General features: G+C 35.4%; 2 protein-coding genes across 2 annotated transcripts in view; both read right to left on the bottom strand.

The window, feature by feature from the left end:
• LOC145335306 (uncharacterized) overlaps window positions 1-13,753 on the bottom strand; it is a 50,375-nt gene extending 36,622 nt beyond the window's left edge. Inside the window, exons 1-2 of the mRNA XM_080181042.1 lie at window positions 13,667-13,753; window positions 10,255-10,319 (exon numbers count right to left, since the gene is read on the bottom strand). The gene's annotated coding sequence lies outside the window, so the exon portion shown is untranslated. The remainder of the gene's footprint in view (window positions 1-10,254; window positions 10,320-13,666) is intronic.
• The window catches only part of LOC145335305 (uncharacterized), a 37,641-nt gene continuing 29,246 nt past the window's right edge, over window positions 6,231-14,625 (bottom strand). The window contains exon 9 of the mRNA XM_080181041.1: window positions 6,231-6,404. Within this exon, the coding sequence (XP_080037167.1) occupies window positions 6,231-6,404 (174 nt within the window). The remainder of the gene's footprint in view (window positions 6,405-14,625) is intronic.

Below are 14,625 nucleotides of genomic sequence, written 5' to 3'. Positions count from 1 at the left end.
CCCCCCAACGACCCCTAACATGACTAGGAGCGCAGTGGTTAATGAATTTTTATCGATACTTGAAGCACACCTCGATTTCTTGGACAGACATAATACACCAGTGATCTTATTTTCGGACTTCAATATTAACCTTTTCAAGCTGAACCAACCTAATTCTGAAGCAAACTCGTTATTTAACAGCCTAATTTCGAATGCGTACGTACCCACAATAAGTAGGGCCACAAGAACTACAGACAACACATACTCTTTGATTGACAACATTGCATGCAAGAACATAATTGGTAAAGTTGACTTATGTGGCATAATACCCACAAACATATCGGACCATCATATGTTAGTCAACCTAATACAAATAAAAAACCCACCTAACAATAGTCATAAGGCAAAACCAACGTATAAAAGATCTTTCAATAATGAAAATTTAGAGAAATTTAGGACAGCGCTAGCGATTACGGACTGGAGAGAAGTAATGAATGAAAAGGTAGATGTAAACAAAGCGTACGCAATTTTTATAGGGAAGTTTTTGAAAATACTCGACCAGAACATACCTAATAAACTAGTTAACAATAAAGAGAGATCTACACCTATTAACCAACACTTAACCAAAGAACTTAAGAAGAGTAGACTTAAAAAGAAACAATTATATTTAGCACGTAAAGACTCAACGGAAGCAGCAGAGAGTTACAGGATTTTTAGAAACAATTTTAATAAGGCGAATAGAGCAACCAAAAAACTTCACTACAGAGAGAGAATATTAGATGCTGGGGGAAACTCTAAAAAACTTTGGGACATTTTGAAAGACACTATGGGAACCTCCAAGAAAGACACACGGATAGAATATATAGAAGTAGGCAACGAAAAAATATACGATGACACAGAAATAGCCAATAAATTTAATGAATATTTAGCTAACATAGGCAGGAGTCTAACACCACTTTTACCTAAAATCAACAGTAGTACATTTCATCACTATCTCCCCCCCCCGGCAGAAAATACATTTTTCTTAAGACCAATAACTGAAAGATTTTTACTAGAAGTATTAGGTAACATGAAGCATAAGAAAAGCTGTGATGACAATGAAATAAGTTTATATTTAGTCAATTTTGTGAGAATAGCAATAATAAAGCCTTTACTACACATAATAAATCTAAGTTTTGCAACGGGGACAATGCCAGACGGACAGAAAATAACAAGGACAATCTTAATCCATAAAAGCGGACCATTCTATCTTTTAGATAATTATCGAGGAGTATCACTTATTAATAGTTTTTCTAAAATACAAGAGAAATGCCTTTACATACAATTAATGGAGTTTTTGCAACATCAAAGATACTTTAATAAACTTCAATATGGGTTTCGACCCGGCAGATCAACCTTTCATGCAATATTACACCTAGTCAACAAGATCACTGCATGCCTTGCATCTGGCAGAATAGCAATGGTTGTTCTGCTAGATGTAAGGAAATGCTTTGACATGTTAGATAGGTCTATCTTACTAAAAAAACTAGAGAATTTAGGGGTAAGAGGTCATGCACTTAAGTGGTTTAAGAGTTATTTTAAAGACAGACGTCAAAGAGTTTTTTACAAAGGAATTAATTCAAGCAGAACAGAGTTGATAGACTGGGGGGTGCTTCAAGGATCGATATTAGGCGTCTTACTCTTCCTTATTTATATTAATGATATAGATTCATGTTCAGACACTCTATTAAGCTATTTATTTGCGGATGATAACTGCGCGTTTCTTGAAAGCGACACGCTTGCCAATCTCATTAATCTAGCAAACACTGAACTGCCAAAACTGTTAGCGTGGTACAGTAGTAATAAATTGTTATTGCATCCGAAGAAAACGAAAGTTCTCATTTTCGGATTACAAAGAAACGAACGCTTTTTAGATAATATCAACCTCGGTCTACTAGGAGATTTTCCAGTATATTTTGACATGAACGATGAAGGACAGAATGACCCAAGTAAAATAACAAAATTAACTCTTACCCCCAACGATAATGAAAAATTTTGTAGGCACTTAGGCGTTCTCATTGACAACAAACTCTCATATAAATTTCATTTTGATAACTTAAGAATCAGAATAAGTAAAATTATATTCACAATGAAAATGATGAAAAACCTTTTACACAAACGGCATCTCATATTAATATATAATTCCTATTTGAAAAGTTTGCTGGACTACTGTAGCCCCTTATTTGTTGATTTGCCTAATGTACGTATCAAACCCATAATGAATTTACAAAAGAAAGCAGTTAGGATAATCAGCAGAACCGACAATAGAGCGCATACAAGGGATCTTTTTATCGACCTAGGTATCCTTCCATTTAAAAAACTAGTAATATATAACACGGCCAGATTCATGTTTCTTTATAGGAATAAAAAAGTACCCGCAACATTTGACAATACATGGAAATTAAACAGAGACGTGCGAACTAGAGGGCTAAGGAACGACAACGATTTCAGCATTCAATTTACAAACAAACAGTATATCAAATCCCTCCCACTTTTTTCTTTCCCTAGCGTATGGAATAGACTACCAGCAGATATCAAGTCTCTGCAGGATAAGAATCTCTTTAACAGAAAACTCTTTTTACACCTTTTACTTTCAGAATAATCCCAACCAAATCTTGATTATTTTAAATTTTTCGTACTTGTTGACAATACTTCTGCCTTTAGCGGACTTATTGTTAATCGTTAATTGTTAATTGTTAATGGTTTTCCTAACTTATCTCATACTGAAAATATACTGCTTGATTTTATTTTTATTTTTTATCTTTCTTTAATCTTTTAATTTTAATCTTATCTCAACAACAAATGAAATTCAAACGACGCGTAACTGTATATTATCATTCTTGTTATCTTTATCTTATCTTCACTTTAATTAACCAATATAAACAGACTTGAAGGAATTATAGAGAAATATCGTAACTCTTCACAAAGTATATTTACGTAAGTTTACGCTACTTAAGCCTTCAAGCTCTACACTAGTTTACGTTAACATAAGTTTTATAGTCTCGCACGCCCTACTTCTACTTTTACTTTTATTCACACAAAATTATCATTAACAGCAAATAAGTACCTAGTACTTTTTACCAAATAACTTTCTACAAACCGATTCGCGGCCGATACGCAGCTTATTCTTATTATTATTTTTACTTAATCTTTACTTCAATTATTCGATAAACAGACTTGAACGAATTATAGAGAAGCGTCGCAACTTCTCATATTGCTTTTATTCGCAGCCGATACGCAGCCGATACGCAGCTTATTCTTATTATTATTTTTACTTAATCTTTACTTCAACTATTCGATAAACAGACTTGAACAAATTACAGAGAAGCGTCGCAACTTCTCATAAATCATATTCCCGTTAGTTTACGCTACTTTAAGTCTTAAAGTTTTACACTAGTCCACGTTAACTTAAATTTTTCTTAATCTCGCACGTCCTACTCCTACTTTTATTCACACGAAAATTTATCATCAAAATAAAATTAGTACCTAGGAGTTTTTATCAATTCAGTTTATTACAAGTCAATACGCATTCTTTTCACTTAAAACAAACAAGATCCTGAATGAATAAGTAAATACGCGAATTTTACAGTAGTAAGTTCACGCTATCTCACGCCTCTCAGTTTTGCTACGTTTTCACGATACTTACATTTAATTCTATTACTTGTTAGTTAACCGATAAATCTAAACAGACATTCAACGAGTCATAGAGAAGCGTCGCGCATTCACATGTAATTATATTTACGTAAGTTACGCTATTTTTACACCTATTTTTACGCCTTTTAGTTCCGCTACGATTTTCAATATTTACACAAAATATGTTATTAACAGGAATAAGTACCTAGGATTCTAATCTAATTCAATTAAAATATTTATTCGTAAACTGATACCCAGCACTCAATTTCCTTATACCTTTTTAAGAACGAACAAACTTTATCGAAGAATAGAGTAGCGTTGCAATACAACAACAAATAATATAATCAATAAAGAATATTTTTGTTATTTATATATATATTTGCACTTATGACGAGAAATTTACGATAAATTTACGATGAATATAGGATAATTTACGATGATTTTGATAGAATATTTTGGCACTTTTGACTATATAATGATGTTTGATTAACTAGAGGTAGTTTGATGGCATTAGTTGAATGATGTTATGTAACTGGACAACTAGTTGAGGATTTCAACACTTAGGTTGTGTGCCCCCTCGATGGCGACCTCAACGCCCGAGTCGGAGTCGACGGTGATAACGGACGAGGCTTCCCCCTCCTCCTCTTCTCCCTCTTCTTCTCCTTCTTCCCCCTCCTCTCCCTCCTCTTGATCAGCACCGGAGAACTCATCCAGGTCTCCCAGGTCGGCCAGATCGCCGTCGCCGCCGGAGGATAGGTTGGTGTCCAGGGACCACTCAGGATCATACCACTCCGGAGCATTCTCCTGGTTGGCGGCAGGCTCATCCTCGTCGCTGAGGTCAACGGTGCGCTCGAGGTTGAGTGCAATGTCATACTCGGCCAGCGCCACTAGGACGCTTTCCTTGTAGCCATTGCACCTGGCCTCGAGCAGCTCCAGTTGTTCCTCGTTCTCCTCCTGCGAACGCTGGGAGGATGGCAGTGAGTCCTGTAACACCTGGAACAGGCCGACCCCATCATTAAACAAACGAATGGCGTCGTTGTTAATGACTGACTGAAAACCGGACCGGTACACAAGTTTGCATATTTCTTTTAAAAATCTATGCAGAACCTGACTACTCCTGTACCAGCCCGGCATCATGTCGGGGTTCAAAGCGGGTTGCTGCGCTAAGAACCCCATGGCCTGGGGGCCGACCTGAACCAGGTTGTTCGCGTCGATGGCGTTGGCAGGGGCGACGTTGTTGGCGTTCACGTCGGCGCCCTCCACAGGATGCGGGTCCTCATCCATCGCCTCGACCGCGGCTAACAACTGATGAATATTTCCAGACATCACCGGTATTTATGCAGTAAAGTAGGTGTAAACTTATGTGTAAAATTAACACAGGTGGAGCAGATTAACTTAAAGATGTAGGCTTGGCAACGGTCAGTAAACAATTAAACGGAAATGCAATACCTTTGTCGGTAGAATTTCTTAGCAATATATTAAGCCAATAAAATAATAGAAATCCCCCACCCCCAATAAAATGCATCTTTTTTCTTTGCGCAATTTTAATAACTACCCCTTTTTTCACTTAGAGGACATCTGCGCAAAGGGACTTTTCCCCTAAGGTCATCAATCTCAATCCCTCCCCATTATCATATATAAATACCCACCTTAACCACCCCAACCTGACATCACACAACCCCTAACACGAACAGACACACGCGAACACACATGCACTCAAACGCACATACAAACTTAGAATATTAACTTACACTCCTACAACAATTAAAAGATGATGAAATGTTACACGCATGTGTCTAATCGTCTGGTTAAATAATACGCCTAAACTACATAACTGTTTGTTCGTTTATCTGTCTAACACGTTTATTAGTAAACTTTTTGTCGGTAAACTTTGTCAGCAAACTTTTGTCGGGAAACTTTGTCGGCATGCCAAATAAGTAGGGCCATCATACATTACGTAAATGATTAGAATTCTAAAGCAAATAACAAGGATAATATGAGTCCAAATGTACGCTGCCTATGGTTAATAATAATTAGTCTGACATTTATTTACTACGTCAATTAGGGAAATTAAGTAACAAATGAATTAAGGAATTTCTTAGGTTAAGCTTAATTTTTACTCTTCTAATCTTCACCTTTCATTTTATTTTATTTTATACTTACTCTTTTACTCCATTACTCGTCTAATTTAATTTAATTTAATTTTCGTTTAATCTTTACCCGCTTATCAGAATAATTCTAGTCTTTGAAATTAAATCGTAATTCATTTAAAGCTCATACTACCATTTAATCAAAAATTAAATAGGTCCTAGATTTATTACTTATTACTTATTACCTATTTATTACTCAATGCTTGCTGCTTGCTACTTGTCTTAAGTCTCAAATTTCAAATTTCTTTTTAATTGACTTAAATTTCTTTAAACTTATTTTTTCTTCATTTCCTAACTGCCGTAATTAATCCATTGCTTAAATGCTCTTACAAATGCTCTTACAAACTACACTCCACACCACAACAAATTATATCAATCATTCAAATATTATACATTAATTAATCATGAGAAATCCCATTACCTAACATTCTAACTTATATCACCCTCTCCCATAGTCCCACCCAACCCAATCTCCCGGGGGTCGTCAACGTGGTTCTCGGTCATGTCATGCTCTTTGATGCTTGAACCTGGCTCACGGGCCAGGCCCAGGATAAGGACAGCATTGACATGTGAACTAACGAAGCAGCTCGTCGGTCTCTTAGACTATAATCACAATAGTGATTGGGTATGATTATTTCATATCCACGACACCCCTGTAAGGGATCAAGAAGTCTAGATATAGCGTTGGATACAATCATACAACATAATTATTTTTCATCCTGTATTAAATATTGTAACTAGTATCATTGTAATACGGAAAGGGCCAACAACGTAACAGTTGTCGACCATTTCCGCATAGCCAGTGGGCTATTAACCAATGCAATAATGTATCTACTTGTTGAATTCCGAATAAATTATTATTATTATTATTATTATTTCCCAGATCTCTATTCAATTCCAGGAAACCGTAAAATATTGAATAAGAGACCACAAATGTATTGTGTTTACACTTGCCAGCAGTGATCTTAAGAATTTGAGACAACTGAAACATTACAACCAAATTGGCAATTACCTGAGCAATCAAAGCCAGCAATGGAATACAGCTAGAGTATGCCTTTTACCTGTGTATTCAGAACCAGCAATTGTGTACATCAAGAGTATGCTTTTTACATGAAGAAAAACTGTCAAGCCTTACCATCTTCTAATGATGATTGAATATAGGAATCCTAGACAAATGATGCAAATTATTCACCTGCTGAATTCCTCACCACCTGCGGTGCAGAAGGAGCCACCTGCGGCAATGACAATTATTGCAGGATTTTAACCAATGATAAAGAGTTGACATTGATAACTATCTGCAGTTCCAAAGCCACCTGCAGTACCATGACTGCATTCAGAACATTTATATTTGTCTCATAACTCCCTATTGCTAATGACCCTCAACTTCAATTTCATCATAATACTGGAAACTGATATAGCTCTGGAACTTAACAACATTACAGCAGCTGTAAGCTTAAACATTCATGGAAGATTATTTCTAGTTCAACATCATCCTAGTTGGAAAATGCCTATAATTAGACTAAGATCTAAACCCCGCAAATCCAACCATGAATAATCTTATCTTGTGGAAATTGAACATCTACCACAGAAACCTTGTACCTGGAAGTCAATTCAGCCTGACTGGTGTAAAAGCCAAATCTCCTTATAAAAGAGAATTATAATGAAAAATTTACCTTTTACAAGTTACCTATTTTATGAACACCTGAGACAAATTAGAGACCTGGACAATGCTGACATAATCATACCAACCCAAAAGTGGACAGTTGTATTAAAGGATCAGTATAGATCAGGATCATGGATACTTAAAGAGAGTATAGGGCATTGATGAAACCTAAATAGTTTTGATTTGACAAGCACAATGTACCCAGAATTTGAGGTGAACAAGATCACTGTTCCCTCAGTCATCACTATTCCTCAGCCATCATTATTCCTCAGTCATCACTATTCCTCAGTCATCACTGTACCCTCAGTCATCACTATTACTCAGTCATCTTTATTCCTCAGTCATCACTATTCCTAAGTCATCACTATACCCTTAGTCATCACTGTACCTCAACCATCACTGTTCCCTCAGTCATCACTGTACCTCAATCATCATTGTACCATCAGTCATCACTGAACTATTGCCAGAATCTTATATTGGAAGGAGTAATGCCTGAAGTACAAACTATCAAGATTACCTTGGGACACTTGTCATCAGACTATCTTCATTTAGGAAGCACAAGTGGATTCAAAAAAAAAATCCCTCGTTTGGAGAAGATTTGCTCTACACTGCTGAAGAAATCAATCAATTCAATGATTTAATTCAATTCCCAAGAGTTCTTAATTCTATGATATCCAGTTACTGTGAGGGCAATACTCAATGTGGAGAATATCAATCTATTATGGGAACTTCAGTAGTATTTAATTACTTTGTTCCATTCTGATAGTATTAATTGTTGTATTATCCACCTTTTACAAGTTGTACCGAGTCCTCCTGCTGACCTGCTATCTTAAGGTGGGATTTAGACAAAAGATCAAAATGAGATAGTTGTAGATGCAACCATGCTACAATTTATTGTTGACAAGAAGATTAGCAGTACACAATCATCCAACCACTTGGGGACTAATCCCTATAGAGATGTTGTAGAACCTTATCCAGGAGGGATACTGGCTTCTGAATCTGAAACTATACCACTTGCTGTTATGTCAACCTCACCCCAGCGACCTACCTCTATATGTAACCCATCAACATCTTATCAAGACCACCCGACTGACCTACCTGACCCTTTACCTGTTGCTGTTCCAAAACCAAAAGATGAAACCCGATACTAACTGACTCAAGACAACACTCCTCATGTCCCCGGAGAGACCAAGATGTTTAAAATTAAGACATATTGTCTGAATTTTAAAGTCTGCTGGGGGTATAAAATGTAGTAGAATGACCCCTGACATACAGAATAGCAACTACAGAGTAGCTACGCTTCTAAATAGTATTTCTTCAATAGGTTGTCAAACCACTCACACACAAACACACACACACACAGTGTCTCAAAGATTGAAAACTGATTACTTTAAACTTTAAAGAAGACATAGAGACCTGAGACTGAGAGTGGACATTTCTTTTGAAACTAAACATTACTGAGAAGAAAGTTCTTTTGTTGAACACTGTGAAGAAAGTTCTTTTGTAGAACACTGTGAAGTAAGTTCTTTTGTTGAACAATGTAAAGAAAGATCTTTTGTAGAATATTATGGACCATCATTCTTTTGTAGAATCACATTACTGTGAATAAAGTTCTTTTGTAGAAGATATAACTGTGGAATATTCTTTTAGTAGAAACTATTATGAACAATGATACAGAAACTGATGTGAGAATCATTAAGAGTCAAATTGTCCTGTTTTGTACATTCTTATAGTTGTTACTCTTTGAAGTTAATATTGAATGTTAAAATCAATCTTTGAATTGAGAGACAGGGCAATAAGATTTGAACTCCTAAAAACATGCAGTTGTTGTGTGCCTAAGCACTGAATTTCAAGTTTGGAATAAGGGCTGCCCTTCCCTTTGACAAACCCCCAACAATCACACTATGGAGAATTCCAGTCTTTGAAATAGAGGAACCAGACCATTGGTTGGGCTGCCTTCCTTTTTTCTGTTATCAATTCCCAGCATAAATGGAACTTCAACATTAGGCTTGCCTCTGGACTACCTTCCCTTTTGTTGTAAGCCCCCCAACCTTATACATGCAATTCAGTTATGTAAGCATTAATGGTGTGACCCAATAATGGAAAACATGAATTCATATTTGGGCAACCTTTCCCTTTTTGTACAAGCCCCCACACATCACACCATGGATTCAAGTTTGTGTTATACAGTACCAGTTATAAAATCCTGCTGTGATGTTCAACTTTACAATCAACATGGAAACGGGCAATGATATACATCTGTACACCAGCTACTGCCTGTTCAAGTGTACACAATAATACCAGATGTGTTCCAGTTCAAACTTTGTACTCTTCAACATGGGACCATATTGTGAAGGCAATTATTGTGTACATATGTACACTTAACTATTGTAAGTTCAAATGAACACAAAAATACCCAACCTACAACACCTTCCTATAGCATGATGAATTTGACCTTTCTATCTTTAGAATGGCACCATGATTGTACTATTTGTAAATTTTATTATGTATTCTATAATATCCATTTGCAATGACTATAAATACTCATTCAATCATTGTAATATTCAGTCATGTTTAAAATGTAGAACCAACAAGATCAATAAAGACTTAACAAGAAAGAAGACTGTTTTATTTGGACGAACAACTTTGACAAGAAGACAGGACTGCAGGTTCCATCGTGGATATCTGTAAAGTATCAAAGAAGTGGACTTTACCACATTCTCATAAACAATAAGCAATAATATTTTTACTTAATACACTAAAGCTTGGATAAATACCTAAACTGGTTACCTAAAATTGACCCAAGTTAAAACTACCAGAGGGAGCAGACCAGTTGTTGACAGAGGGTGCAAAACCTAAAAAAAAAATATAACTTTAGTTTAAATAAAAAGTTTCCAGTTACTTATATCACATATTTTTTTTTCAATAAAGGTAAAAATCAACTTGTTTGAAATAGACGTACGATATTTTGTTAATGACAAAAAAACATCTTGCTGTATTTCTGCCGGTTGTAAAAACGCCAAGTTTGGTATCGCTAGGACAATTCTAACATGCCTAAATTAACGATAGCAACAATTCTTTTCGAACGGACAGACAAAGTAATTAAATTATAGAGTAGCCCCGATACTGAAAAGTAATTTCCTGTAGCCCCATGGCAAACATATTAAAAAAGGAAAAGAGAAATGGGATTTTTATTCATCACTTTAGAGTACAAAAAGAACATGTGATGCTTTCCCACAATGTTCTTGTAGACACCCCCCCCCCCCCATTTTTATCTATAATACAAAATATAATAATGTCTGTCCGTCTGTCTGTCCCTTAAGATCTCGGTACCCACTGAACCGATCGGATTCTACTCTTCAGGGAATATACCTACTGGTCCTGTGGTGGTTTTAGGCTATTTTCTTGGGGGATGAAACACCCCGTCCACCAACCCCCCCAAAAACAAAAATATTTACAAATTTTTACGATTAAAATTTTTTTTTGAATTTTACGAATTTTTATGAATTTTGCAAATTCGCCATTGATTTGCAAAAATTTGCGATCCATTAGCATTTTTTTGGCTGGGTAGGTAATAGAAGATGTAATTATACCTCTTTGAGCAAAGCCCCTAGAGGCTAGGGGCGAAACCGCTAGTAAACTTATAAACAATAAGAGGTGCGAGTAGTTTTTTTCTATACCTAACCCTCTAGGGGCAAACAAGTTCAAACTTACAACCTTACCTGAACTACAGTAATAAACAAACAAACGAAAAAAATACCCCCTTAATTTTTTTTTTTTTTGGGGGGGGGGAGGGGTTGGGGTTACGCTAGTCAACAAGGCATTTTAAGGAAAACATATTAAATGTGGTTATAAATAACTCCAGCATTATTATGTAAAATAAAATTATTTTCTTTTGCTTTTTTTCGCCATCTATTTTATTTAAATTGAAAGTTTCGTACTTTTAACATGGCTCAGAAGTCTCGACCGCTTCGTGGCTTAAAGAAGCCTCACCGTCAGCCGATCGACTTACATTAAAAGATGCGCCATCCAATAAGCCTCGGCAGCAGCAACCCTCGGTCATAAATTTCAATACAGCCACCCTAGGCCTTAGTTAGCTAAAGCCACTAGATGCCGCAGCGATTTCTCATGGGTGGTTGGAGGTACCCTTCCTCAAAATAGTTATAAACCTTTTCAGGATCTGTAAGAAGCTTTATTACAAAAGTAAGAACAAATGCAAATGTTATTTTACTAAAAGGATTTTTGTTTTATTATTATATGTCAAATAAAATTAAATTCTTTTGCTTTTTTCACCATTTATTTTACTCGTCTTAAAATAAATGTACTATACTTTTGGCAGGACTTAAACTGTTTTTAACCTATTTTTGAATGGGGGGTCAAAAATATACTAGGACACCTATAGAATCAGACTGCAGAGCCCAAATTTGAATTAAGTCCCCAATAAACTTTTTTTGGGGGATTTAAAAATTAATTTTTAGTGTCGCTGTAATCATTTTGACCAAAGCAAAAGCTCTTTTTTTACTTCGGGTAATATTGTGGCTTACAGAACATTTTTATATAATTCACTTTATATTGATACAATAAAAAAAACATTACTCTGTTCATTAGAAATAATTTTTTTTTCCAAAACAATTAATTTCATTGAAAAATCTAACATTTACAATAAAACAAATAATTCTGAAATCTAACCAATAAGAAGTCTTGTTTTATATAATTCTTTACAATTCAAAAAAAGAGTGTTTTCACAAAGTGACGTATTTCCAATGTAGTTAAATATTTTTTATTTAATTAAAATTAAAAGAATGAAAACCATACACATAAAAGATACATACTTTTTAAAATTATTTTAAAAGATAAGTTTGAATAATCTTATTTTATAACACATTTGTATATGTGACAAAAATAAATTTGTTGTATTGCATAAACATTTGTTGTCATTTAACCCTTTACAGCCATTTTTTATGTTTTTAAAATAAGTGAGAGAACACAAACATGTTAATGTTAATTCGTTGATATATTATAAAGAATTAACTTTTTAGTGAATTTTTATAGTAAAATCATAAGGCCTAATTTTACTCTATACCAGAATACAATATTTATGAAGCAAAACACTCTAAAAGCTACGAATTTTACCCAAATAAAAAAAAACTCCTTTTGCTTCGGTCAAAATGATCACGGCAACAGTAAAAAATAATATTTAAATCCCCCCAAAAAAATTTATTGGGGACTTAATTCAAATTTAGGCTCTGCAGTCTCATTCTACTGGTGTCTTAGTATATATTTTATATACGTTTTAAAAATAGGTTAAAAACAGTTTAAAAGAATTTACCGCCCCGACGCTTAGAGAAGACACGCAGACACGTATTTGTTACATTTATATATATTAAAAGAGAGGATTATTTATTTTTTATATTTTCTTGATTGTTAGACATGATATAACCTTTCCAATGCTTCCTTGATTGTTTATTTGATTCTATTATTCATCAAATATAAACAAAAATAAATGAATAGGAGATATTAATCATTAGATTATCTTTTGCTCTTGATGTTTGGCTTTTTATATTTACTAGCGGTTTCGCACTTAGCCTCTAGGGGCTTTGCCCCAAGAGGTGATCAAAAAAAATTCGTAAAATGACCGAGGAAATCTTCAACAAACAAAAAAAAATAAAAAAAGGACCTAGGAAATCTTAAGCAAAAAAAAATAGGGATGGATTTTTTTGTTTGTTGGGGGGTTGGGGGTGTCCTACCCCCAAGAAAATAGCCTAAAACCACCACAGGACCAGTAGGTATATTCTCTGAAGAGTAGAATCCGATCGGTTCAGTGGTTACCGAGATCTTTGTAGTAAGAGTTCTTGGTCTTAAGCTTAAGATCTCATTAACAACTGAACCGTTTTGGTTCTCTACTAAAGGTAATTTTTTACTTAGATCCTGTGGTGGTTTTAGGATATTTTTTTTTCAGATTTAATTTTTGGGAATGTTTCAGCCTATTTTTCTTGACCCTCAATGCCTCTTCAAATTCAAAGTTCCCAGATGCTAGGGGCGTAGCAGCTAGTCATATTATATTTAATTTCTATAAAAAAAGGAGAGCTCGATAACGTCAGTCAAAGCCGCAGCCACAGTAACCGACAGCCGAAAAACTCAGCTGCATCCTTGCAATCACCCGCAGACGCAACTGCCGACCCGTGAAAATTTGTTAAATTACCTGGTAATAGATGTGAAACTGGATGTAAGCAGAATTCTGATGTAGAATATCTCCATAACTAACATAATATCACATTATATCATTCTGTTTGTTTGTATATATGTCTGTCTGTATGTCTGTATGCCTGCCTGTATGTATGTTTGTTTCTCCGTCTGTATGTGTGTTTATCTGTATGTATGACTGTCATATGTCTGTCGTATGTATGTCTGTCGTATGTCTGTCTGTATGTCTGTCTGTATGTCTGCCTGTATGTCTGTCTGTATGTCTGTATGTCTGTCTGTATGTCTGTATGTCTGTATGTCTGTCTGTATGTCTGTCTGTATGTCTGTCTGTATGTCTGTCTGTATGTCTGTCTGTATGTCTGTATGTCTGTATGTCTGTATGTCTGTCTGTCTGTATGTCTGTCTGTATGTCTGTCTGTATGTCTGTCTGTTTGTCTGTATGTCTGTCTGTATGTCTGTCTGTATGTCTGTCTGTATGTCTGTCAGTATGTCTGTCTGTATGTCTGTCTGTATGTCTGTCTGTATGTCTGTCTGTATGTCTGTCTGTATGTCTGTCTGTATGTCTGTCTGTATGTCTGTCTGTATGTCTGTCTGTATGTCTGTCTGTATGTCTGTCTGTATGTCTGTCTGTATGTCTGTCTGTATGTGTGTCTGTATATATGAATGTCTGTATTTATATATGTATGTTTGTTTCTCCGTCTGTATGTGTGTTTATCTGTATGTATGACTGTCATATGTCTGTCGTATGTATGTCTGTCGTATGTCTGTCTGTATGTCTGTCTGTATGTCTGCCTGTATGTCTGTCTGTATGTCTGTATGTCTGTCTGTATGTCTGTATGTCTGTATGTCTGTCTGTATGTCTGTCTGTATGTCTGTCTGTATGTCTGTCTGTATGTCTGTCTGTATGTCTGTCTGTATGTCTGTCTGTATGTCTGTATGTCTGTATGTCTGTATGTC

This window comes from Acartia tonsa, chromosome 13, assembly GCF_053477335.1.
Source record: "Acartia tonsa isolate MP-2025a chromosome 13, ASM5347733v1, whole genome shotgun sequence".
NCBI lineage: Eukaryota > Metazoa > Arthropoda > Copepoda > Calanoida > Acartiidae > Acartia > Acartia tonsa.
This window is presented reverse-complemented; position numbering and strand designations above follow the sequence as displayed.